This window comes from Oncorhynchus mykiss, chromosome 16, assembly GCF_057628025.1.
Source record: "Oncorhynchus mykiss isolate SJ-2025 chromosome 16, ASM5762802v1, whole genome shotgun sequence".
Classification (NCBI taxonomy): domain Eukaryota; kingdom Metazoa; phylum Chordata; class Actinopteri; order Salmoniformes; family Salmonidae; genus Oncorhynchus; species Oncorhynchus mykiss.
Genome location: NC_143037.1, coordinates 69,083,526 through 69,111,057, shown reverse-complemented (window position 1 = coordinate 69,111,057; position 27,532 = coordinate 69,083,526). Strand labels below are relative to the sequence as shown.

General features: G+C 43.8%; 1 protein-coding gene across 3 annotated transcripts; it reads left to right on the top strand.

Annotated features, from left to right (window-relative positions):
* Positions 1-772: 772 nt before the first annotated feature.
* Positions 773-25,962, top strand: bgnb (biglycan b). Of its 3 annotated transcripts, none has more exons than XM_036947570.2 (8): positions 773-1,119; positions 14,249-14,516; positions 20,648-20,760; positions 21,773-21,986; positions 22,114-22,224; positions 23,136-23,229; positions 23,575-23,713; positions 23,955-25,962. In XM_036947570.2, exons 2-8 carry the CDS (start codon positions 14,270-14,272, stop codon positions 24,150-24,152), a joined length of 1,116 nt encoding a protein of 371 aa, XP_036803465.1. In that variant the 5' UTR covers positions 773-1,119; positions 14,249-14,269; the 3' UTR covers positions 24,153-25,962. The 3 variants fall into 3 exon arrangements, with proteins under 3 accessions (XP_036803465.1, XP_090059917.1, XP_036803464.1); XM_090203791.1 differs by lacking the exon at positions 773-1,119 and adding an exon at positions 3,192-3,439; XM_036947569.2 differs by lacking the exon at positions 773-1,119 and adding an exon at positions 13,603-13,713.
* Positions 25,963-27,532: the final 1,570 nt, after the last annotated feature.

The following is a 27,532-nucleotide window of genomic DNA, read 5'->3' as shown; positions in this document are numbered from 1 at the left end:
AAACTATCTCAGTGGTTACCAACCTGTGGTCCGGGGTACTGCAGGTGGTCTGCAGCACAGGAGGTTGGTGGAACCTTAATTGGGGAGGCTGGGCTCATGGTAATGACTGGAGATGAATAGGTGGGATGGTATCAAATACATCCAACACATTGTTTCCATGTGTTTGATGCCATTCCATTGGCTCCATTACAGCCATTATTATGAGCCTGTTATTCCCTCAGCAGCCTCCTGTGGGACTCTGCAGGTGTTTTTTGTTGTTGCTGATTGATACAAAAAAAATCTTATTTTTCTTTAACATGATTTTGGGAGTATTCATGGTATTATATGCAATATTATATTATTTTTCACAATGCAAATCGTTTATTATAACAATAGGTCTTTGTTACATTCACTGCTAAAATTAAGAAAAAATTGACCGCCAAGATATTATGTAAAAAAAAGTGAATGGTGGTCCTCAATTGACTTTGACATTATTTGGTGGTCCAGAAAGGAAAAGGTTGGGAACCATTGCACACCCCATTTAGCTTAGGCTACATTATTTTAAAATAGAACGTGAAATTATCTAACTTTTTTTTCCCCCAGAGTGATCATTTGACATGAATACATCCCGATCCATGGAAGCCAGTGGTTTTGAGGAATCTGACGGCAGGTAGTTTATTCCCTCGCCTGCCTCGGGATCAAGGTGTGGGACTCCATCATTACATTTGCGCGCGATTCAAAGGAATGCGCACATGTTCTAAAATATATTTGCTGCTCACCTTTCCATTTGGTCAAATAGCAAACTCCCTCTTCCTCTCCCTCCCTCCCTCTCTCTCTCTCTCCATCTCTCTCGCACACACACTCAGTTACTTTTGAGCTCTACCCCCCCATCTTTTAGTCAATTCCTTGCTTCTGGAGCGAGTTGACTGTTCCGACACCGTTGGCACTCACGGGCTGGGTCACTATAATCGCTGTCTGATAGGGGCAAGGACAATAGGCTACATACATTCATAAATGTCATGACAATTATCAGTTTGACTTTTCTCTCAAGAAAAACCGACGCACTGACATCCTAAATAAGGAGAAAATCTCAGACCATCCAATTGAGTTGGAGATTATAGATTCATTTTTGAACTGAAGGTAAGATGACACGATTCTTGTAAAACCAATACTTTTCATTTGTTTATGAAAATAGGCTATTTCACTTGGGTGCAAAGAAATGTGGGTATTTTTTGTTGATGCTAGAACACTATTATGTAAAGTTAAGTTGAGTTGAGTAATCTATTTTCAACATTGAATTGGGTAGATAATTCCTAATGCTCCGGATACATACAATTTTGTTCATTTTCCTGTGGTGTAACGTTTTAGTTTACACTACATACAACCTGCTGCGCCGTTCGTTCCGTGGCGTGCCTCCTGCATCACACACTCAAACGAATATGATGTATTATGATCTAGAATGCTCTGTCAGTTATGTTCAATAGATGGCGCCACGGAGCGGTGTAGAATTTATGAACGTTGTGTCTTTAGTATTATAGATAATTATAAGGACCTTGGGCGCTCACCCCGTTCACCCTCAAGTTCATTGGACTCAGATCGAAGTTTATTTTTTCCCCATTCCCCAGAGCGTTCTTTTTTTTTTTTTAAATCTCTCCTTTCGGCGCACTCTGATTGTGGTATTTATAAGTATTTATAGCTGGGATTTTTATGCCCTACCGGCATCATCATTTTGAGAGAATAATTGCAGTCAAACGTGCCAATCAAGTCAGCCCGCTATGGTGCTACCCTGTAACTCCGTCGACCTTTAAAAGACTGCCCTCTGTCTTTAACCCACTGTTGGAAATGTTTTTTGATGTTTTTTAGATGGTCTTCTGATGGATTTTGGATGATTTTGTGGGATGGCATTATAACTGTTGTTGTTGTTTCATTGAATTATCTCTGTGTGCTGGTGTCTGGCCTACATGTGCGTGCCCATGTACCAGTCTGTGTATGTGGCATTAGCAACAGGTGGTGATTTCTTGTCTGACCTCATTCTGTCTCACGTTGATGACATCATGTCCAGCTGTATGGTTTAATGCCACATGGCCTACCACATATAAGGGCCCCATTTATACCAACCCATTTAACTCTGAGTCACTGTGGATACAGGGACACATCTCAAAGGAGGAGTAGGTCTACACTAATACCAATGGTTTGACACTATGTCATGTCAAATTAATTGACTGCCTCTCTGTATCTGCCGTCAGCCAGTCTGTCTGGTCTGGTCTGTCTGTCTGTGCCCTCTTTCACCTTCACCCGTGGGCCACATGGTTATACGTTGGTGGTATATGAAGAGAGGTAGTGAATGCTGTTTAATCTAAGCCATAATTGGACTTGTGGTGTCTGGGGTTTTATTGAGAGGAAGCCTAGCCTATTGGGTTTTATTGAAAAGGAAGCCTTGCCTATTGGGTTTTATTGAAAAGGAAGCTTAGCCTATTGGGTTTTATTGAAAAGGAAGCTTAGCCTATAGGGTTTTATTGAAAAGGAAGCTTAGCCTATTGGGTTTTATTGAAAAGGAAGCTTAGCCTATAGGGTTTTATTGAAAAGGAAGCTTAGCCTATTGGGTTTTATTGAAAAGGAAGCCTTGCCTATTGGGTTTTATTGAAAAGGAAGCCTTGCCTATTGGGTTTTATTGAAAAGGAAGCTTAGCCTATTGGGTTTTATTGAAAAGGAAGCTTAGCCTATAGGGTTTTATTGAAAAGGAAGCTTAGCCTATAGGGTTTTATTGAAAAGGAAGCTTAGCCTATAGGGTTTTATTGAAAAGGATGCTTAGCCTATAGGGTTTTCAGTAGGATAACTATACCCTTGCCTTGGTTACAACCATGGTTTTGAAGTCTGTCAATCAAGCCTGTTTTTCATGTGCCACTCTGATATAAATGTGTATTCAGGGTTTTCACAGGGTAGTCCTACAGTTCAGCCAAGAGAAATGTTTACCAGGACCCTGGGGCCTATGTTCTGTTTCGTTCTGATTTCAGCTAGTTAGGCCTGTGATCTTCTCTACATAGCTCTGTGTTCGTATTGTGTAGTTAGGCCTGGTCTCGGCTGTGTTTAGCTAGTTGCCACATCCAAGCCTGGCGGCAGCAGAAAAGCTGCCAGAGAAATCCTTTTTTAGGGACACCAGTCACCAAATTACAGCTGCAGGCCTAGTTAACTCCACCCGAGCTCCCTGTCCCAGACCCGCCTAGTAGGTGCTAGCAGTCAGGGCTGGTTGTGTGTGTCTGTGTGTGTTAAAGGCTTCCCATCTGAAACATTTCAGAACAGTTTGTGCATATATCATGACAACATTTTCTGACGTTTTTGTTGCGGCCTTCGGCAAGGGTTTTTTCGTCTGTTCGTGAACACTACATTTTTTCTTGAGGCAAGCCGAAGTTCGGAAGCCGAAGTCTGTGCCGCTTCATCGGTGATTGGTCAAGGGATTCTAGTAGGGATTCTTCAATTATGTGTTTGTTGTCATTCAACGATAGACGACTCATTTTCATGGACATTTTTTCACTTGAGAAATACTCCACCAAACATCCTAGTTAGATGTAAAATTGCGTGGCTAATATTTTCTCAGCAAAAATGTCAAAACTAATGACAGATTTCTTGAGTTATATTAGATGAATTCAGACTATTTTGAGGAAGCGTATAATGGCTATAGCATCTCAAGATGGACAAACAGTACTATTGACACTTTTTTCTCGTTTTTCAAGCGAAGGTCTTTTAAGGGTGCATGGGAACACAGAGGTGGTGGCATGGAAGGGGGACACAGCGTGAGGAAATGAGAGGAGTGGGGACCGGAAAGAGGAAAAAATAAATGTTGAGAAAGAGAACAGAGGGCAATTTAAAAGTGCTGCCAAACAGCCCAAAGTTAACCCTAATTAAGCTTTTCATGCCAACTCAGCATGCTCTGTCTCACGCCCTGCCTCCTCCATATGATATTAATAGGCTGTGAGTGTTGACGTGGCCAGAGCCAATACACCATTATTCCACTTCCAGCAGTCAGCTGTTGGCAACCCCTCCTGCCCCACCTTGCCTTGCAGGACTGCCAGTACGATGAATGGAGGAGAGGTTGATTGGTTCATAATGTGCACGTTGAACTTCCTGACACAGTTATCTGACACAGTTATCTGCAGGGTAGCCTAGTTGTTAGAGTGTTGGACTAATAACCGAAAGGTTGCAAGTTCAAATCTCTGCGCTGACAAGGTACAAATCTGTCGTTCTTCCCCTGAACAGGCAGTTAACCCACTGTTCCTAGGCTGTCATTGAAAATAAGAATTTGTTCTTAACTGACTTGCCTAGTTAAATAAAGGTAAAAAAAATTAAAAATCCTGGTATTGGAGACCTACAGGGTGTGCAGGTTGTTGTTACAGCCGAGCACTTACACACCTGATTCAATCAGTTAAGATGTTAGTTAAATCTCATTTGTGTGTTTTTCTATGCATGCCATTTGTTGTGGACATCCAGCTATACTCTATGCCCTAATCTCAAATGAATTAGCAAGGCACTGTATCTTTTTGGGGGAATGTCTGACAAGCTTTGATTCTGGAGGGAATTTAACGAGGTCTCTCTTTAGCTTCAGTCAGCAGATGATGTGTGGAACTCCCTCTTTCTAGCCTCTCTGTAGTGGGGGTGCGTGTTGGTTTTATGTCGAGAGTGGTTGTCAGAGTGGTTGTCATGTGGGAATCTCACTGACTGGGAAGCCATTGTGGTGGATGGGAGCGTTGACATGCAACACTTGCTTGATGGATTGTTCATATAGGAAATGTAAAGATACGTGTAGACTGGGTTGTGTTTGGTGTGTGGGAAACTTAAACATCCAATGACCATGCTGGAGACATGCTATACTCAAAGCTATCACTGGCTTCCTTTTTGTCTCAGATGTTAGTCCTTGCCCTTTTCCCTCTCTATCGCTCCGGTCCTCTTCTCCCCCCCCCCCTCTCTCTCTGTCTCTGTCCTCTTTTCCCTCTCTTGATTTCTCTCTCTCCCCCCCTCTCTCTGTCTCTGTCCTATTTCCCCTTTCTCTCAATTCAATTCAATTCAAGGGCTTTTTTGGCATGGGAAACATGTGTTAACATTGCCAAAGCAAGTGAGGTAGATAATAATAAAAATCTCTATCTGTCTCTGTTCGATTCCCCCCCCCCCCGCTCTCTTTCTTTCTCTCTCTCTCTGTCCTCTTTTCCCTCTCTCTCTCTTTCTCTCTCTCTCTGCCCTCTTTCCCTCTCTCTCTCTTTCTCTCTCTCTCTGTCCTCTTTCCCTCTCTCTCTTTCTCTCTCTCTGTCCTCTTTCCCTCTCTCTCTTTCTCTCTCTCTGTCCTCTTTTCCTTCTCTCTCTCTTTCTTTCTCTCTCTGTCCTCTTTCCCTCTCTCGATCTCTCTGTCTCTGCCCCCCCCCCTCTCTCCCTGTCTCTGTCCTATTGCCCCCCTCTCTCTCTCTCTCTCTTTCTCTCTCTCTCTGTCCTCTTTTCCCTCTCTCTCTCTTTCTCTCGCTCTCTGTCCTCTTTTCTGTCTCTCTCTCTTTCTCTCTCTCTCTGTCCTCTTTTCCTTCTCTCTCTCTTTCTCTCTCTCTGTCCTCTTTTCCGTCTCTCTCTCTTTCTCTCTCTGTCCTCTTTCCCTCTCTCGATCTCTCTGTCTCTGCCCCCCCCCCTCTCTCCCTGTCTCTGTCCTATTGCCCCCCTCTCTCTCTCTCTCTCTTTCTCTCTCTCTCTGTCCTCTTTTCCCTCTCTCTCTCTTTCTCTCTCTCTCTGTCCTCTTTTCCTTCTCTCTCTCTTTCTCTCTCTCTGTCCTCTTTTCCCTCTCTTTCTCTCTCTCTGTCCTCTTTTCCCTCTCTCTCTCTTTCTCTCTCTCTCTGTCCTCTTTTCCTTCTCTCTCTCTTTCTCTCTCTCTCTGTCCTCTTTTCCCTCTCTTTCTCTCTCTCTGTCCTCTTTTCCCTCTCTCTCTCTTTCTCTCTCTCTCTGTCCTCTTTTCCTTCTCTCTCTCTTTCTCTCTCTCTCTGTCCTCTTTTCCCTCTCTTTCTCTCTCTCTCTGTCCTCTTTTCCTTCTCTCTCTCTTTCTCTCTCTCTCTGTCCTCTTTTCCCTCTCTTTCTCTCTCTCTCTGTCCTCTTTTCCCTCTCTCTCTCTTTCTCTCTCTCTCTGTCCTCTTTTCCTTCTCTCTCTCTTTCTCTCTCTCTGTCCTCTTTTCCCTCTCTTTCTCTCTCTCTCTGTCCTCTTTCCCTCTCTCTCTTTCTCTCTCTCTGTCCTCTTTCCCTCTCTCGATCTCTCTGTCTCTGCCCCCCTCTCTCCCGGTCTCTGTCCTATTTCCCACTTATCTCTCTCTGTTTCTCTGTCTCTATCCTCTTCTCCCTTTCTATCAATTCAATTCAAGGGGCTTTATTGGCATGGAAAACATGTTCACATTGCTAAAGCAAGTGAAAGTTCCAAAAGAATCAAGACAGTTCAAATGTCATATTATGTCTATATACAGTGTTGTAAAAAAGGGAAACAAATAAACTCTCTCTCTCTCTCTCTCTCTCTCTCCTCCTTTCCCTCTCTGTCTCTGTCTCCATTTTCACTCATTTCTGTCTTCTCACCATGATTGTTGTAATAAAACAAATGATAGGTGAGCAGAGCAGAGAGGAGAGAAAAATAAAATGAGAGAAGGAGAGACAGACAGACAGACAGATGGAGAGTAGAAGTATAGAGTGAGGTGGAGGGAAGTCCCCCACTAGTGTCTAGGGCATATGGGTTTATACCTGTTAGAATCAAACAAACAACCTCAGACACAGAACACAAAATGTAGACATAACCATGATGATAGACACTTAGACAAGGAGGGGAATTCCAGAGAGAGCGAGAGAGACAGACAGAGAGAGAGAGAGACAGACAGACAGAGAGAGAGACAGACAGACAAAGAGAGAGAGAGACAGACAGAGAGAGAGAGAGAGACAGAGAGAGAGAGACAGACAGACAGAAAGAGAGAGAGAGCACGAGAGAGAGAGAGAGAGAGAAAAAAAGTGTATATAAGGGTTACTGGGTTAGAGAATCCCAGTAAAAAGGATCCCAGACAATCCAGATACATAAACACCCAGGAAACAGCTAATGCTTTTCCATGATGTAGACTGGCCAGGATCCTGGATGTCAAAAAACCCAACTCTGCAGTCTGGTCAAATTGGTAAAAATAGCAGCCAAATTATACCATACTGCTGAATGAAACATGGCTGGCTTGGCCTGGACAATGGAATGTAGAGGGACGGTAAACTGACAGAAACTTAGATACCCAGCAGGCATCATTCAGCTCCCATTAAGAGGATCTTACTATAGGAAAAGTGGGAACTGAAAGAAGATAGGGAAAGGGGATACCTAGTCACACAACTGAATGCATTCAACTGAAATGTGTGTGTCTGTGTACTATGGGTAATTTAGCTATTTGATTTAGAATTTTAGGACCCCTTTATGGTATCCCCCCCCCAAAAATTTGACAAAATATTTGATCGAATATTTAATTAGGCTTTTTCTACTATAGCCAATAGAAATGCATTGTATAACAAATTCATAAATGGCACAAAAAAAAGACAGTCAAAAAATAAATCATAAGGAATGAGGTTTTGAAGTGTCTGTCCTACATCTAGGAGATATAAGAAAGCCCATTCAATATTTTTGTTTTTATCCTGAAAACTCCCTAGTCCTTATCGATTACAAGTATACCGATAACATGATGCAGCCACCACTATGCCTGTAAAGCAGTTTCCTTCCTCCCTGAGTTCATGCAAAGCATTATGTGACTTGTTATGCACAGTTTTACTCCTGAACTCATGTAGGCTGGCCATAACTAAGGAATTGAATACTTATTGACAAGACATTTCAGCTTTTCATTTTTTATTAATTAGTAAAAATGTCTAAAAACACATGTCAAGGTGTGTCTAAAGGCGAAGTCAGGTGCAGGAGAGCAGAGTGTGATAAATGAAGCACACTTTATTAAAGTTCCAAACCGGGAGCACAACAAAACAAACACGCTCAAAAACATGGAACAATAAAGTATAAGCGCTAAAGAACATCGCATGACATGAAAACAATACACACAAAGCATGATGGGAAACAGAGGGATAAATACAAGTAGATTGGTTGGGGAAATGAAAACTAGGTGTGTATGAAAACCAGACAAGACAAATGGATAAATGAAAACCAGGTGTGTATGAAAACCAGACAAGACAATTGGATACATGAAAACCAGGTGTGTATGAAAACCAGACAAGACACATGGATATATGAAACCAGGTGTGTATGAAAACCAGACAAGACACATGGATATATGAAAACCAGGTGTGTATGAAAACCAGACAAGACACATGGATATATGAAAACCAGGTGTGTATGAAAACCAGACAAGACACATGGATATATGAAAACCAGGTGTGTATGAAAACAAGACAAGACACATGGATACATGAGAAATGGAGCGGCGATGGCTAGAAAGCCGGTGACGTCAACCGCCGCCCGAACAAGGAGAGGAGTCGACTTCGACGGAAGTCATGACAACATAATACATTATGGGATATTGTTTGTAGGGCAGTGACCAAACATATACATTGAATCCATTTTAAATTCAGGCTGTAATACAAAAAAATGTTGACGTCATTCGGAAAGTATTCAGACCCCTTGAGTTTTTCCACATTTTGTTACGTTACAGCCTTATTCTAAAATATATTCTAATATTTGTTTCCCTCATCAATCTACACACAATACCTATTATTGACAAAGCAAATCAATTTTTTTTTTTTTTTTTTACTCTTTTACTCTAAAAAATTGAATAGCTGAAATATCACATTTACATAAGTATTCAGATCCTTTACTCAGCCTCGAGTCTTCTTGGGTAAGACGCTACAAGCTTGGCACACCTGTATTTGGTGAGTTTCTCCCATTCTTCTCTGTATATCCTCTCAAGCTCTGTCAGGTTGGATGTGGAGCTTCGCTGCAGTTATTTCCAGGTCTCTCCAGAGATGTTTGATCGGGTTCAAGATCGGGCGCTGGCTGGGACACTCAAAGACATTCAGAGACTTGTTCCGAAGCCACTCCTGCGTTGTCTTGGCTGTGTGCTTGTTTATGGTCATTGTCCTGTTGGAAGGTGAACCATCGCCCAGTCTGAGGTCCTGAGCGCTCTAGAGCAGGTTTTATTCAAGGATCTCTCTGTACTTTGCTTCGTTCATCTTTCCCTTGATCCTGACTAGTCTCCCAGTTCCTGCTGCTGAAAAACATCCCCACACCATGATGCTACCACCACCATGCTTCATCATTGGGATGGTGCCAGGTTTCCTCCAGGCGTGACGCTTGGCATTTAGGCCAAAGATTTCAATCTAGGTTTCATCAGACCATAGAATCTTGTTTCTCATGGTCTGAGAGTCCTTTAGGTCCCTTTTGGAAAACTCTAAGCGGGCTGTCGTGCCTTTTCGTGAGGAGTGACTTCAGTCTGGCCACTACCATAAGGGCCTGATTGGTTGAGTGCTGCAGAGATGGTTGTTCTTCTGTAAGGTTCTCCCATCTCTACAGAGGAACTCTGTAGCTCTGTCAGAGTGACCATCAAGTTCTTGGGTACCTCCCTGACCAAGGCACGTCTCTCCTGGTTGCTCAGTTTGGGTGTGCGGCCAGCTCTAGGAAGAGGCTTGGTGGTTCCAAACTTTTTCCATTTAAGAATGATGGAGGCCACTGTGTTCTTGGGGACCTTCAATGCTGCAGCCATTTTTTTTGGTCCCCTTCCCCAGATCTGTGCCTCGACACAATCCTGGCCTGGAGCTCTACGGACAATTCCCTTGACCTTATGGCTTGGTTTTTGCTCTGACATGTACTGTCAACTGTTGATAGGTATTACCTTACTGTTAGAAACACACGCATATTGCTGCATCTGTGAAACTATCTGCAAATCTGTGCACGCAACCAATAAACTTTGATTGGATTCTATTTGTTTATTTGATCAGGGTAAAGGGGAGATGTATGAAAGCGGGACAGCTGTTCCTGTTCCACTCTCTATGTTTGCCTTAGAGGTGCTGTGGTGTGCGAGGGAAAGAAAGGGAAGACTAGAGGAAGGAATGACGATGATGAGAGAGAGAGGGAGGGTGTATGGAAGAGAGAGTTGAGAGAGGGAGGGTGTATGGAAGAGAGAGTTGAGAGAGGGAGGGTGTATGGAAGAGAGAGTTGAGAGAGGGAGGGTGTATGGAAGAGAGAGTTGAGAGAGGGAGGGTATATGGAAGAGAGAGTTGAGAGAGGGAGGGTGTATGGAAGAGAGAGTTGAGAGAGGGAGGGTGTATGGAAGAGAGAGTTGAGAAAGGGAGGGTGTATGTGAGAAAGAGAGGACGAGAGAGGGAGGGTGTATGGAAGAGAGAGTTGAGAGAGGGAGGGTGTATGGAAGAGAGAGTTGAGAGAGGGAGGGTGTATGGAAGAGAGAGTTGAGAGAGGGATGGTGTATGTGAGAAAGAGAGGACGAGAGAGGGAGAGAGAGACGAGAGAGAGATGGAGCCCTAATTGTACGAGTGATCTTCTGAATAACACGGGGAGGCTTTTTATCAGCGCTCACAAACGTCCCTGACTCAAACCAAACCATTAACTTTCATCTTCAGAGGACTAGCTCTTATCTCAATGAACATTAAGACACAACAGGAACAACTTTCACACTGTTTAAACAACGTCTATTCCAGGTTAGATCAACTTCATTTAATTGAAATGACGTGGAAACAATGTTGATTCAACCAGTGTTTGCCTAGTGGGGTGTCTGTCAGACAATATCATTATCTCTCTGCGGACATCTGCAACTATTTGGCATGACGTATTCCTGACACTGCATCCTCTCCACTTTTTCACGTGTTGGTTTACAGTTTGTCCTTTTGAAATCAGGGCGTAATGGTGTTCTGGTGTACGATCCTAAGATGTAGATGTGGTCAGATGTTAGTGTTGAGTTGATGCGTGTGCATACAGTGTTTGTTTTTGACTTCCACTTGAGTGTGTATAAATACATACACCACAGATGTATGTACACAGTCCCCTAGGACTGTCGTATACAGCCATCTGGTTAATGATATTCAACAGACCTCGGAGAGGGAGTAGGCCAAGGTAGAAGTTGGACATAGCCAGTGAGGTCAGATGCATTTCCCTGGTTCAGGTTGGTAAAAGTTACAATTTAGGGTAAGGTTGTGAATAGGGGAAACTTCTAAATTGAGCTAGTTTAAAACTTGCTTATGAATCGTAACCTCTCTGTATTTAAGACTATGGGCTTCCTCTGCCAAGAGGTCTGGTTCAAGCCTCTATCCGGCTGTTCCTCTCAGCCACTACATAATCACATCCCTTGTATTCAATCTCTATATCTCTGAATCACAAGAAACATAAAGTCAGGCATTTAAGTGTATGATGACTGAAAGAAAACATCCACATGAGGTACGTGGCCTGTCCAGCTGTTGTGTCTTAGTGGTCAGTCTGTTATTCAAGGATGAAGTCTTTAGTTTGAGGCATTGTGAGTTCCTCGACTTCACTCTAAGCCTTATCATGTCTTTTAAATTCTTCTTGAAAGGCAAGCGCATTTCCGCCGTGGCTGGAAATGGCAGCACAGGTTAGAGAGACTGGAAGAGCCAAGAACGGCATGTCCCGAGGGTTGGGCTCGGTGATGGGGAGGCACTCGCGTGTATATAAACACACACACACATATGAACCTGACTGGGTAACCAGGACATCTGGTGCCACTCTTTTTAGCACACTCTCCTGCTCTCTCGTTTTCCCTCTTTCTCCATCCCTATCTCCATCTCTCACTTTCTGCCTCTCTTCAGCTCCAATTCTGAATCGCTTTCTCTCCATTTATCCTTTTCTGACAATTCCTCCCTCCCTCCCTCCCTCCCTCCCTCCCTGCTGTTCTAAGTTGATGTCTAGCTCCTAGTGGTTAGGCAAGGTCAGTGCAGGTTTACAAAAGATCCCAAGACACTTATTACAACATTATGGTTAGGAATAGTTTTGTTGTGTAGTATTTGGGCCTAGGGTTATGGTAATTGTTTCTTATGATTTGGGGTTAGAGTGAGAAAGGATCTTCTACTGCTGTAGACTGGGGTGATGGCAGGAAGTAGCTTCTACTGCTGTAGACTGGGGTGATGGCAGGAAGTAGCTTCTACTGCTGTAGACTGGGGTGATGGCAGGAAGTAGCTTCTACTGCTGTAGACTGGGGTGATGGCAGGAAGTAGCTTCTACTGCTGTAGACTGGGGTGATGGCAGGAAGGAGCTTCTACTGCTGTAGACTGGGGTGATGGCAGGAAGTAGATTCTACTGCTGTAGACTGGGGTGATGGCAGGAAGGAGCTTCTACTGCTGTAGACTGGGGTGATGGCAGGAAGTAGCTTCTACTGCTGTAGACTGGGGTGATGGCAGGAAGTAGCTTCTACTGCTGTCGACTGGGGTGATGGCAGGAAGTAGCTTCTACTGCTGTAGACTGGGGTAATGGCAGGGTGGGTGGGTAACATTCCCGGTTAGCTCAACTAGCAGCAGGAGGAGTATGTGTGCTCAGCAATGACATCATGGAGCCTGGCTCTGCACCCACAGACACATTCAGTAACACACACACACACACACACACACACACACACACACACACACACACACACACACACACACACACACTGCTGTTTTCCTGACTGGATGAATGGACGAAGTGTTTGACTCCGGAGTTCATGGTTTCACATTTTCCTCCATTTGGGCTGTAGAGCATTTATTTGGTCAGACACACCCCTTCTGTATTTGGGGGGGGGGGGGGTCCGAGGGAAACATACTGACACACACTCTGTCCCAAAGGCTAAGGATGATCTTTCTCACAAGTCATCCTGTCCATCCTCTCAATATGGATTTATTTACTGGCAGGTGCAACCGACTGCTTAGGCTTTTTCCACCCTTCCTCCTCCTCCTACTTTTTCCACCCTTCCTCCTCCTCCTACTTTCTCCACCCTTCCTCCTCCTCCTACTTTCTCCACCCTTCCTCCTCCTTCTACTTTCTCCACCCTTCCTCCTCCTCCTACTTTCTCCACCCTTCCTCCTCCTCCTACTTTCTCCACCCCTCCTCCTCCTACTTCCTCCACCCTTCTTCCTCCTCCTACTTTTTCCACCCTTCCTCCTCCTTCTACTTCCTCCACCCTTCCTCCTCCTCCTACTTTCTTCACCCTTCCTCCTCCTTCTACTTTCTCCACCCTTCCTCCTCCTTCTACTTTCTCCACCCTTCCTCCTCCTCCTCCTACTTTCACCACCCTTCCTCCTCCTACTTTCTCCACCCTTCCTCCTCCTCCTACTTTCTCCACCCTTCCTCCTCCTCCTCCTACTTTCTCCACCCTTCCTCCTCCTCCTCCTACTTTCTCCACCCTTCCTCCTCCTCCTACTTTCTCCACCCTTCCTCCTCCTCCTACTTTCTCTACCCTTCCTCCTCCTCCTACTTTCTCCACCCTTCCTCCTCCTCCTACTTTCTCTACCCTTCCTCCTCCTCCTACTTTCTCCACCCTTCCTCCTCCTCCTGCTTTCTCCACCCTTCCTCCTCCTCCTACTTTCCTTCCAGACTTTTTGATGGGTTTATGCTGGCTTGATTTTTATTTTCCTCTCCTCCCTCTCTTCTCTGCAGGTGTGGTTGTTAGGAGCACACCCTGTCTGGGTCAGCCACCCATAGCAGCCGGGGCAAGCTGCAGAGCCAGTATTGCCAGTGGAGTGTATTTAGGTGTGACCGAATCACGGTGCAGGGTAGGCGGAGCAGTGTGTTGCTTTCTGACAGCCAAGTAGCCATCTGCCCTCACTACCAGGACAATAAAGAGAGACGCCACACTCACAGGACAGCAACGGGATTTAATTAATTTACTTAGATATTGGATGGCACCGTAATAACAATGTCGTCATGTCTTGACGACATATGAGAAACTGGTCTGTTACTGTACCACAGTGTATGTAATATGTACAGCACCAGTCCATTTTCTTCTTCTATTGCCTACATTGTAGAATAATAGTGAAGACATCAAAACTATGAAATAACACACATGGAATCATGTAGTAACCAAAAAAGTGTTAAACATATCAAAATATATTTCATATTTTAGATTCTTCAAAGTAGCCAGCATCACAATATTTCTCTCTCTTTAGAGGTGTGTTTTTAACTCTCTCTTTATAGGTGTGTTTTTAACTCTCTCTCTCTCTGGGTGTTTTTAACTCTCTCTCTCTGGGTGTGTTTTTAACTCTCTCTCTCTAGGTGTGTTTTTAATTCTCTCTCTCTTTCTTTCCACAGGTGTATGTGTATAGTCCCGTGATGTTGGCCCACTCTTCTCTCCTGTTGCTGCTGTGTCTCGCGCGGCTGCCCACCCCCTTGTCGGCCCTGCCCTTTGAGCAGAGGGGATTCTGGGACTTTGCGATGGACAGCGATGTGGGAGGGATGATGTCAATGATGAGAGATGAAGAGGAAGGCTCGGCAATAGAGGAGCTGCCCCCCCCTGATCTGCCCTCATGCCCCTTCGGGTGCCAGTGCCAACGCAGAGTGGTGCAATGCTCCGATCTGGGTGAGTGTGTGTCTCACAGTAAGCCTGAAGCACTTGTGTGTGTGTGCCATTGTGCAAGTTTATCTGGTTACCTGAAGCATGGTGCAGTCATTTGTGCAGTCATTTGTTTTGGAGGCAAGAGAGCCCAGTAGAATATGAATGGGAGGCAGAGAGGGTTCAGCTGGTTGAGGTTATTCTGTGAATGACTTTGTGCATTGCGTGACTCCAGAGAGAGAGAGAGAGAGAAAGAGAGGAGATAGAATGGGATCTGATGGTGTATTATCATAGAGAGGAATTTATCTCACGGATAACGGGTGTATTTTGATAACGAAAGGCATGTCTTAGAGGGATTTTCTGTTCCCGACATGAGGGAGGGAGGGAGAGAGAGAGAGAGAGAGAGAGAGAGAGAGAGAGAGAGAGAGAGAGAGAGAGAGAGAGAGAGAGAGAGAGAGAGAGAGAGAGAGAGAGAGAGAGAGAGAGAGAGAGAGAGAGAGAGAGAGAGAGAGAGAGAGAGAGAGAGAGAGAGAGAGAGAGAGAGAGAGAGAGAGAGAGAGAGAGAGAGAGAGAGATGAAAGCTCAGTGTGTAATTTCCTTGAGGTCTTTAATGAGCTGTTTCATGGTCTTCTTGACACACACAACAGGATGTTCAACGGAAATCGAGGGAAGGATGAGAGAGATAGAAGCGAAGAGTGTTACTAAAGAATGGATGGAAGCCATGTGTTTGTGTTTATCCTTAGCTTCGTTGGAGAGGATTGGGAAAGATCAATGTTGTATGTCCAATTTCATTAACACTGAAATAGACAGGAGCTCAAACAAATGACAACGATGATCCTATAGTAGACCAGAGGCGTCATTTTCAATTGATTATGTGTCAAATGATTTAATCCTTCAAATGAACAAGGAACACATACAGATGTAGGATTTTAATTTGATCATCCTGTTCATGGAAAACGTTCATGCAATGCAGGAAATGTAAAACTTGTAGTGTATTTGAGGTTTAAAAAGGCTTCTGAAGTTTGGCATTTCTTTGACATTTTAGACTTGATTTCCCCTTACGAAAATGTCTGTTAATTTAATCCACATCATGATACACATTTCCTGTTGCTGCATGACTGGCTCAAATTAAGATCCTACATCTTAACACACGCAAGCATGCACATACACATATAAATGTATATAAATACACAGATTCACAGACCATAATCCTCCATTCTCCTAAATTATAGCCCTCTCAAAGACTTTACAGTCTATGTCCCAACAAAGGCCAATGACAAGCCTGGAAATAAATGCTTATTATCTCAAAATATGAACATTGTAGCTGTATGCACTGTGTGTGTATTTTTGTGTGTGCACGCACTGTGCAGTAGGTCTAAGCGTTGTGTATGTTTGTGTATGTTTGTGTAGTATGTCTTTATATTTCTGTATGGGCAAATGTGTTGCTTTTTTGTGTGTACCTACGGTAGTAATCTTCCAGTTAACTATTATATTGCAAATAATAGTCTGTACTTTCTTATTCGCTTTTGTTGAATCATCATGTCATTTTCATCCCACCACCTAACACTATATTTCCTGTCCCAGACTACTGAAGTGAGTAAATGTGGAAGCGTATAATTTGCGAGTTGTCAGTGCTTATTTAGAACAGATGTATTTTGACTATGGCGTCTGTCTCTGTCTCTGTGTGTGTACCAATCTTCTGCGGAAAACAGTAGTGGGGTTTAGGTGTAGTGGTTAGAGAGGAAGGATTTGGGGGTACAGATTGGAGTTTTGCTGGGGTTTGGGGTTTACATTGGGAGTGGGTGTGGGGTGTTGGCATGGGCTTTTATGGGCTTTTGTTTTGGGCAAAATGGTTGTGACTACATACAGGAGAGTTGTGTGGTACAGTGGTAAAGACTTTGTTTCGGGGCGGTGCGTTTCAGGGGTACATGTTCTGTCAAGGGAGGTGTTTGAGTTGTATTAAAATGACCAATATTGACCAGAATAGGTTTCTTCAGACACACAGAACATCCTCTATGTTGAGTAGAGACATTGGTAGTGTTCAATGTGTTGTGTTGTGTCCTGGTTGTGGTCAGGAGGGTGTAGTAGTGTGCTCTGTGTCAGATGTGGTCAGGAGGGTGTAGTAGTGTGCTCTGTGTCAGATGTGGTCAGGGTGTGACAGGGGAACAGTAGGTGTTGCTAGGTCCCCAGCAGTAAGAGGGTTGTTGCAACAGTATGATGGTTGCTGGACGTGATTCATGAGTCATGACCGCAGTAAAATTCAACATGACTGTTGAATCAAGGTAATCTCCTTTTATGCACTCAGGACCATGTGTTGGTAGTATCCAACTCGCTAATGGTCTGGTACTCAATTGTCCTTCCAACCACTCGGATATCAATGCAATAGACAATCACATCAAACACTTATCATGAACCATATTGTGCTTTTAAAACTCACCTCACTGTGATTGATCAATTTGAGGAAAGAAGTGGGGATAATTAAGTGACCATATGAGGGACAGCTTGGAGAATTTAGCCAGGACACTGTGGTTAACACCACTACTCTTAAGATAAATGCCAGGGGATCTTTAGCGACTACAGAGAGTCAGGACACCCTTTCAACGTCCCATCTGATAGACGGCACACTACACAGGGAATATATATATATTTTTTAGACCTGAGGAAAGAGTGCCTCCTAATGGCACTCCAACACCACTTCCAACAGCATCTGGTCTCCCATCTAGGGACCAACCAGGACCAACCCTGCTTAGCTTCAGAAGCAAGCCAGCAGTGGGATGCAGGGTGGTATGCTGCTGGCTGAAATATGTTTTGTTGTGCAAACATGTTACTTTCCATGTTCCCGAAGAGATTTCATTTGGTTTCCCACATTAGGAACTAGGTAGCTGCAGGAACAGGGTTGGGGGGCCCATGGTATACAGAGTTTGGGCGGGATAGCACCCGTCGCGCAGCTAGAGGCTGCATTTTCCTCAAACAGGGGTTGATGTGTGGAGTGAAATAACCGGAGTAGCCTACCCAAACGAACAGGCGGGAAAGCTTCCATTCGCTATTCGAGTGCATAGGCGAATGGCATTTATTTTTTTCCGCTGCCCCAGTTCATGCCCATTTGATAAAGGGCCATTCTAAATCTAAACTAATTTAACATAGTATAGACACTATTACACTGAGAATAGTCTGATGGGTGACAATATGATGATCACTTGACGAGAGAACAGCGTGTGCAGCCTGAGGCAAGGAACATAGCTTTTTTCTAGGACTTTCTCAAATCATCAAAAGCCTATTGTAGCATCATGCAGCCCATGTACAGTGCCTTGCGAAAGTATTCGGCCCCCTTGAACTTTGCGACCTTTTGCCACATTTCAGGCTTCAAACATAAAGATATATAACTGTATTTTTGTGAAGAATCAACAAGTGGGACACAATCATGAAGTGGAATGACATTTATTGGATATTTCAAACTTTTTTAACAAATCAAAAACTGAAAAATTGGGCGTGCAAAATTATTCAGCCCCTTTACTTTCAGTGCAGCAAACTCTCTCCAGAAGTTCAGTGAGGATCTCTGAATGATCCAATGTTGACCTAAATGACTAATGATGATAAATACAATCCACCTGTGTGTAATCAAGTCTCCGTATAAATGCACCTGCACTGTGATAGTCTCAGAGGTCTGTTAAAAGCGCAGAGAGCATCATGAAGAACAAGGAACACACCAGGCAGGTCCGAGATACTGTTGTGAAGAAGTTTAAAGCCGGATTTGGATACAAAAATATTTCCCAAGCTTTAAACATCCCAAGGAGCACTGTGCAAGCAATAATATTGAAATGGAAGGAGTATCAGACCACTGAAAATCTACCAAGACCTGGCCGTCCCTCTAAACTTTCAGCTCATACAAGGAGAAGACTGATCAGAGATGCAGCCAAGAGGCCCATGATCACTCTGGATGAACTGCAGAGATCTACAGCTGAGGTGGGAGACTCTGTCCATAGGACAACAATCACTCGTATATTGCACAAATCTGGCCTTTATGGAAGAGTGACCAAGAAGAAAGCCATTTCTTAAAGATAACCATAAAAAGTGTCGTTTAAAGTTTGCCACAAGCCACCTGGGAGACACACCAAACATGTGGAAGAAGGTGCTCTGGTCAGATGAAACCAAAATTGAACTTTTTGGCAACAATGCAAAACGTTATGTTTGGCGTAAAAGCAACACAGCTGAACACACCATCCCCACTGTCAAACATGGTGGTGGCAGCATCATGGTTTGGGCCTGCTTTTCTTCAGCAGGGACAGGGAAGATGGATGGAGCCAAATACAGGACCATTCTGGAAGAAAACCCGATGGAGTCTGCAAAAGACCTGAGACTGGGACGGAGATTTGTCTTCCAACAAGACAATGATCCAAAACATAAAGCAAAATCTACAATGGAATGGTTCAAAAATAAACATATCCAGGTGTTAGAATGTCAAAGTCCAGACCTGAATCCAATCGAGAATCTGTGGAAAGAACTGAAAACTGCTGTTCACAAATGCTCTCCATCCAACCTCACTGAGCTCGAGCTGTTTTGCAAGGAGGAATGGGAAAAAATGTCAGTCTCTCGATGTGCAAAACTGATAGAGACATACCCCAAGCGACTTACAGCTGTAATCGCAGCAAAAGGTGGCGCTACAAAGTATTAACTTAAGGGGGCTGAATAATTTTGCACGCCCAATTTTTCAGTTTTTGATTTGTTAAAAAAGTTTGAAATATCCAATAAATGTCGTTCCACTTCATGATTGTGTCCCACTTGTTGTTGATTCTTCACAAAAAAATACAGTTTTATATCTTTGTTTGAAGCCTGAAATGTGGCAAAAGGTCGCAAAGTTCAAGGGGGTCGAATACTTTCGCAAGGCACTGTATGTATGTTTTGATTTCTAAGACATTGTAAGGTTTGTATAATTAACAACTAAAGTTGCCAAATAACTAAATGTAGCGTAGCGTAGCCTATGTCACTTGTACGCTCAACCTATTGCCTTGATATGCACTCGCTCCAGAATGGGAGAAATATCCTTTATTTAGTTATATTACATTATGTTCTTCTTATAAAATAATATAAAATGACATGGGGCTCATAAGCATATCTTGTGGGCTAAATGAACGAGCCTATAGCATGGAGCATAGCCAGATAACATACAGTTAGTTGTAGGCCAACTCCTATTCTGTTAACTGTTAACATATCATGTTTCTTTGGACCTGCCTAAAATGAATCATGGATTTAACTGATTTATTAGACTTTATTAGACTTGTTAAAATGGATATGTTCCAAAGGCATATATTAGCAGTTTGTATTTGGAGATGCTAAATGTGTTTATGTTAATTAACGTTACATTACCGTGAGACCAGCAGTCTTTTGCATGACAATAACCAGCTGACAAAATGTCATGACCCCACAGTCCTAGTCATGATGAGATGTAACCATGGCAGCGGCTTGGTTCTGTTGACCTGGCCAATCAGACCATCTGAGAACTGAAACAACTTAACAATGATGGTGTCTCATTAAAATGGTTCACTGAGTTGAATCATGTTTATAAGAAGTTTAATCAGAATCCTTTTGGGGACCAGAATGTACCAAGTAGGATGAAAGATCAAAGTAATACAATCATACAAACATAGTCACTGGCTGCAACACACCAGTTTGTCCAAGCCACAATCTGAGATACTCTTCCATAACAATGATATTGTCACTGCCGGAGTTCTTGCGCATGATAGACAATGACATCATGTTCTGGTTTAAAGTTTGGAGTTGAACAGAGAGACCTGTTTTCTTAACGAGGAGCCAATCAGGGCTCTGGTTGTAAGCAGGTGTTTCTCTGCAGTGAATTATCTGTACTCTCATATTGCCATAGGATTGTCTCTTTATCATATGTGTGTGTGTGTGGTGTGTGTTTCTTTGTGTGTGTGTGTGTGTGTGTCAGGGTTGTGCCCTACTGTGTCGTCCTAATTTACTTGATGTGATCTTGCTGATGGTGTTGCAATCACGTCCTTTGGGACTTAGTGAAATCTAAAACAGCTGGATGACATCTGGTGTCCCCATCTGGGTGTGAAGGCGTGTATGTATGTTTTTGTTCCGTATGTGTATGAATCCCCACTGACACTGTGTGTGTGTGTGTGTGTGTGTGTTTGCAGGTTTGACTGAAGTGCCTAAGGGCATTCCCGCTGACACCAAACTCTTGGACCTGCAGAACAACCGCATCACTGAGCTGAAGGAGAACGACTTCAAAGGCCTTGGCAACCTCTACGTAAGAGAGAGGGAGAGATGGAGAGGAGAGAGAGAAAGAGGGGGTGTATAGATTGAAGACGGAGAGGGAAAGAGTGGGTGTAAAGATTGAAGACGGAGAGAGAAAGAGGGGGTGTATAGATTGAAGACGGAGAGGGAAAGAGTGGGTGTATAGATTGAAGACGGAGAGAGAAAGAGGGGGTGTATAGATTGAAGACGGAGAGGGAAAGAGGGGGTGTATAGTATGAAGACGGAGAGAGAAAGAGGGGGTGTATAGATTGAAGACGGAGAGGGAAAGAGCATTTAATTTGAACTGGCCTTTATTGGCCCAATTCAAGAGAACAGAGTTCCGTCCCTCATCTCCTACAGAAGTTCTTTGTCTGAGACAGTTTTGTTGACCACTTAAACAAACCACTAGGGAAGGATAACATTCCCAGTCAGTCACCTTAGGTAACTGAACAGAAATACGTTTCAGATGGAAAACCCAGCAGGCAGGCAGTCGTGCCCTGCAGGCAGTCGTGCCCTGCAGGCAGGCAGTCGTGCAGGCAGGCAGTCGTGCCCTGCAGGCAGTCGTGCAGGCAGGCAGTCGTGCAGGCAGTCAGTCGTGCAGGCAGTCATGGTGAAAATGTCTTCATCCACAGAGAGTTAACTGTTTTAATTCATGTTGTGAGTTTCCTTTCTGGCTATGTTCAATATGGGGCTTGGTCATCTGTTCTGAGTGGGCGACAGGCATAAATGAAGGCTTTCCGGGAGCAGAGAGGAGAGGATGTGAGCTAGAATATTCCCTTTAGCTCCAGGCAGAGGCTGGCCACACTCTGGAGTAAGAGAAGAGGAAAAGAGAAAGGGGTGGTTGGAGAGAGGAAGACACTGACTGGACATAACTAGGGCACTTAGGAGAGAGGAAGACACTGACTGGACATAACTAGGGCACTTAGGAGAGAGAAGGGGGGTGGGGCAAAGATAGCTTACTTGCTTATTTACTCACTTCCCTCTCTCCCTCGCTCTCTCATTCTTTGTCGCTTTCCATCTCTCAGGCCCTGTCCCTGGTGAATAATAAGATCAGCAAGGTCCACCCCAAGGCCTTTGTTCCTCTGAAACACATGCAGAAGCTCTACTTCTCCAGAAACCTCCTGACTGGAGTCCCCAAGAACCTGCCCTCCTCTCTGGTGGAGCTCAGGATCCATGAGAACCGCATCAAGAAGGTCCATGAGGGGGCCTTCTCTGAACTGGGCAGCATGAACTGCATAGGTCAGAGTTCATTAAAGACTACAGAGCCATTCAATGCTTCAGTATTACCTCAGCATATTCAATATGCTGGAATTCAATCAAATTTGCCACAGCCGTGTTCTAATGTGTCTTATGTATGTTCTTGTAGAAATGGGAGGGAACCCCATCCAGAACAGTGGGTTTGAGCCAGGAGCCTTCAAGGGACTGAAACTGAACTACCTGCGTATTTCTGAGGCCCAACTCACTGGAGTACCCAAAGGTACGCGGTACACAGAGCAAGTGGTTCACTCAGAAGTGATCATAACTTATTGGATGCAGACCCTGTAGCTCTTAAAGACCAGAGTTGGAGACCAGTTATGTACAGTGTACATTATTCTGATGGACCGTATTGTAAGCAGAAGTTGGTAGAGATGTTTTGATGTTGTATCAGTAGGTTAGTTAAGAGGCGTGTGTTCTGTCTCCTCCAGAAGGTTAGTTAAGAGGAGTGTGTTCTGTCTCCTCCAGAAGGTTAGTTAAGAGGAGTGTGTTCTGTCTCCTCCAGAAGGTTAGTTAAGAGGAGTGTGTTCTGTCTCCTCCAGAAGGTTAGTTAAGAGGCGTGTGTTCTGTCTCCTCCAGAAGGTTAGTTAAGAGGTGTGTGTTCTGTCTCCTCCAGAAGGTTAGTTAAGAGGAGTGTGTTCTGTCTCCTCCAGAAGGTTAGTTAAGAGGAGTGTGTTCTGTCTCCTCCAGAAGGTTAGTTAAGAGGTGTGCGTTCTGTCTCCTCCAGAAGGTTAGTTAAGAGGCGTGTGTTCTGTCTCCTCCAGAAGGTTAGTTAAGAGGAGTGTGTTCTGTCTCCTCCAGAAGGTTAGTTAAGAGGAGTGTGTTCTGTCTCCTCCAGAAGGTTAGTTAAGAGGCGTGTGTTCTGTCTCCTCCAGAAGGTTAGTTAAGAGGTGTGCGTTCTGTCTCCTCCAGAAGGTTAGTTAAGAGGAGTGTGTTCTGTTTCCTCCAGAAGGTTAGTTAAGAGGAGTGTGTTCTGTCTCCTCCAGAAGGTTAGTTAAGAGGTGTGCGTTCTGTCTCCTCCAGAAGGTTAGTTAAGAGGAGTGTGTTCTGTCTCCTCCAGAAGGTTAGTTAAGAGGTGTGCATTCTGTCTCCTCCAGAAGGTTAGTTAAGAGGAGTGTGTTCTGTCTCCTTCAGACCTGCCAGACAGTCTCCATGAGCTCCATCTGGACCACAACCAGATACAGGCCATCGAGCTGGAGGACCTGAGCCGCTACAAACACTTGTACAGGTGCGGATAAGAGAGAAATACAATGGGATTCACATGGCAGTGTGCAGCTATGTTTGTGTAGGCTGAGTTAACTGCCATAATTGAGTACTGAGAGCCTCCAGTTGTTAATGTTAAGTACCCCACTGCAATGTATGTAATAGCTCTTTGAGACTGAAATAAAGTCTGCTTGATTGAAAAAGAGGCAAGCAGTGATAAAAGATTTCTGTATGGACACGTTGTCTCCCCTCCATTCCGGATCTTTCTTAGGCAACCATGCCACCCAGTGGTGACTTCAAGAAATACTGGTAGGCGTTAGACAGATAAGGATGATGACGCTCTGTCTCTCTCTGTCTCTCTGGTTGCCAGGTTGGGTCTGGGCTTTAACCACATTCGTATGATAGAGAATGGCAGTCTAGCTTTCGTCCCCCGCCTGAGAGAGTTACACCTGGAGAACAACAGACTCACAGCAATCCCCAAGGGTCTGCCTGACATGAAGTACCTACAGGTGAGTGACTGTGTGTGCACGTGTGTCTGTGTCTGCGTGTGTGTATATACGGGTGTCTATACCTGTGTGTGTGTGTGTGTGTGTGTGTGTGTGTGTGTGTGTGTGTGTGTGTGTGTGTGTCTGTACGGGTGTCGTTGTCTGTGTGTGTCTGTGGTACTGGTAGAGTTGTATTCATCAGACAGGTTAAGGGCCTTGAAGCACCTCTATTACAACACCATGTGGTCCCCCTCCCACCATGTAGGTGGTTTACCTCCATTCCAACAGCATCAGCAAGGTGGGAGTGGATGACTTCTGCCCAAGAGGCTTTGGGATGAAGAGGTCGTTCTATAATGGCATCAGCCTCTACTCCAACCCTGTCAACTACTGGGAGGTCCAACCCGCTGCCTTCCGCTGTGTCAGTGACCGTCTGGCCATCCAGTTTGGCAACTACAAGAAATAAGCACAGGGAGAAAGTGATAGAGAGGATGGAAGGAGGAGTGAGAGAAGAGGACTGGGGAGAGGAGGAGGTTGAGGAGAGAAGGAGGCAGAGACCAGAATTGGGGAAAGGAGATGAGTAAAATTGCCCTGACCAAATTTAAATCTGTATTCGATAGAGAGAACGAGAGATGGTGAGGACAGATGAGAGAAAATAAACAATAGAGATGTGTTTGCATTCTAATTCCAACTATAGAGATCCTGTATTCTAATTCCGGTTCCAACCATAGAGATCCTGTATTCTAATTCCTGATTCTAACCATATAGATCCTGTATTCTAATTACAGTTCTAACCGTAGAGATCCTGTATTCTAATTCCTGACTCTAACCATAGAGATCCTGTATTCTAATTCCTGATTCTAACCATATAGATCCTGTATTCTAATTACAGTTCTAACCGTAGAGATCCTGTATTCTAATTCCTGACTCTAACCATAGAGATCCTGTATTCTAATTCCTGATTCTAACCATAGAGATCCTGTATTCTAATTCCTGACTCTAACCATAGAGATCCTGTATTCTAATTCCTGATTCTAACCATAGAGATCCTGTATTCTAATTCCAGATTCTAACCATAGAGATCCTGTATTCTAATTCCAGATTCTAACCATAGAGATCGTATATTCTAATTCCTGATTCTAACCATATAGATCCTGTATTCTAATTCCTGATTGTAGGAGAGAAACATACAGTGTGAGGGGAATAGAAAGGGAAGGATGTGCTTGCCCTATCCACATTTCAATATATGTCTTTTTTTAAACCATGCTTTTAATAATCAGGTATTAAAGCCTGAAAACAGGGTCAATATAAATAAATAAATACTATTGTGTTTGTGTCAAATTAATCAGTACTCAGAAATATATTTTTTTGAGGATGTTTTTTTCCCCAACCAAATTGCAAAGATGAGATATATGATAAGAAATATTTTGAAGCATTTCCTTCAATATTGTTTTTATTACAAGATAGCTTTATTTGTTATTATTACACTTTTTGTGTTATTATAATTTTGGTGAAGATACATTACAGGTAAAATATAGAAAAGCAATGCCTGTTTATAGATGATCATATAAGAGGTGCTCTTTTTACATATGTTTGTTGTGTATCTATTTGGGAGTCACATTTGAACCTTCCTTCTATTGCTAACATCAGACTTATCAGGTGCTAACTTGGATGCCATAATCAATTTGTACTGTATGTCATAAGCAAACCCAACCTATGGAAAGAAAAAGTTTAAGGTTGGAGTCAATTCCACTATTTCAAATCAGATTCCAAAACGGAAGTTGTCAGTTCCAATACATCACAAATCCAAACAAAAACATAGATTTCTTATTCCTTTGATTTGATACCTCTGAATCACAAGTGGAACTGACCTCAACCTGGAGATGTCAGTCTCAATTAGGTAGGCTACTCCCCAGGGGAAACTGCCCTGGATCCGATTCTTCCTGGGTGCCATTTTGTGTCCATCCCCACTTAAGCAATAGGTCTCCTGAGTGTATACAGTGACAGTACAATAAGGGGTGAACCGCCAGAGTGGGACTTGAACCAGCAACCCTGCAGGTCCAGACCTCTTGGCAGAGGCTGCAGTCAGGGAGGTTATAACAGCAGTGTTTGATGGATTGTTTTGCACAGTGTCTCTGTAATGCTTTCTCTGCTGGGTTTCCTCTGGGTATTTAGTCTGTGTAAATGATAGATGTAGTTGCCTTAGTTCTTAATGCCTTTTCTATACTCTGCCAAGCTACCGCTGCATGTAAGAATAAAGATTTTTTTCAGCCTGACTATAGCAGAGAGAACGTGTGATGGTATGGTGGTGGAAAGAAGCTGTGTGAGAAATAAAAGACAACTACAACATTGGCCAGGCTTGATGAGTGGACATGAAGGGAAGCAAAATCAGTTTCCATTTAATTCATTCATTATTTCACCTTTATTGAACCAGGTAGGCAAGTTGAGAACAAGTTCTCGTTTACAATTGCGACCTGGCCAAGATAAAGCAGTTCGACACATACAACAACACAGAGTTACACATGGAGTAAAACAAACATACAGTCAATAATACAGTAGACAAATAAGTCTATATACAATGTGAGCAAATGAGGTGAGATAAGGGAGGTAAAGGCAAAAAAAAGGCCATGGTGGCAAAGTAAATACAATATAGCAAGTAAAACACTGGAATGGTAGATTTGCACTGGAAGAATGTGCAAAGTAGAAATAAAAATAATGGGGTGCAAAGGAGCTAAATAAATAAATAAATACAGTAGGGGAAGGGGTAGTTGTTTGGGCTAAATTATAGATGGGCTATGTACAGGTGTAATAATCTGTGAGCTGCTCTGACAGCTGTTGCTTAAAGCTAGTGAGGGAGATAAGTGTTTCCAGTTTCAGAGATTTTTGTGGTTCGTTCCAGTCATTGGCAGCAGAGAACTGGAAGGAGAGGCGGCCAAAGGAAGAATTGGTTTTGGGGGTGACCAGAGAGATATACCTGCTGGAGCGGGTGCTGCTATGGTGACCAGCGAGCTGAGATAAGGGCGGACTTTACCTAGCAGGGTCTTGTAGATGACCTGGAGCCAGTGGGTTTGGCGACGAGTATGAAGCGAGGGCCAGCCAACGAAAGCGTACAGGTCGCAGTGGTGGGTAGTATATGGGGCTTTGGTGACAAAACGGATGGCACTGTGATAAACTGCATCTAATTTATTGAGTAGGGTATTGGAGGCTATTTTGTAAATGACATCGCCAAAGTCGAGGATCGGTAGGATGGTCAGTTTTACGAGGGTATGTTTGGCAGCATGAGTGAAGGAAGCTTTGTTGCGAAATAGGAAGCTAATTCTAGATTTAACTTTGGATTGGAGATGTTTGATGTGAGTCTGGAAGGAGAGTTTACAGTCTAACCAGACACCTAGGTATTTGTAGTTGTCCACATATTCTAAGTCAGTGTAGTGATGTTGGATGGGCAGGCAGGTGCAAGCAGCGATCGGTTGAAGAGCATGCATTTAGTTTTACTTGTATTTAAGAGCAATTGGAGACCACAGAAGGAGAGTTGTATGGCATTGAAGCTCGCCTGGAGGGTTGTTAACACAGTGTCCAAAGAAGGGCCAGAAGCATACAGAATGGTGTCGTCTGCGTAGAGGTGTATCAGAGACTCACCAACAGCAAGAGCGACATCATTGATGTATACAGAGGAGAGAGTTGGTCCAAGAATTTAACCCTGTGGCACCCCCATAGAGACTACCAGAGGCCCGGACAACAGCACCCCCATAGAGACTGCCAGAGGCCCAGACAACCGGCCCTCCGATTTGACACAGTGAACTCTATCAGAGAAGTAGTTGGTGAACCAGGCAAGGCAATCATTTAACC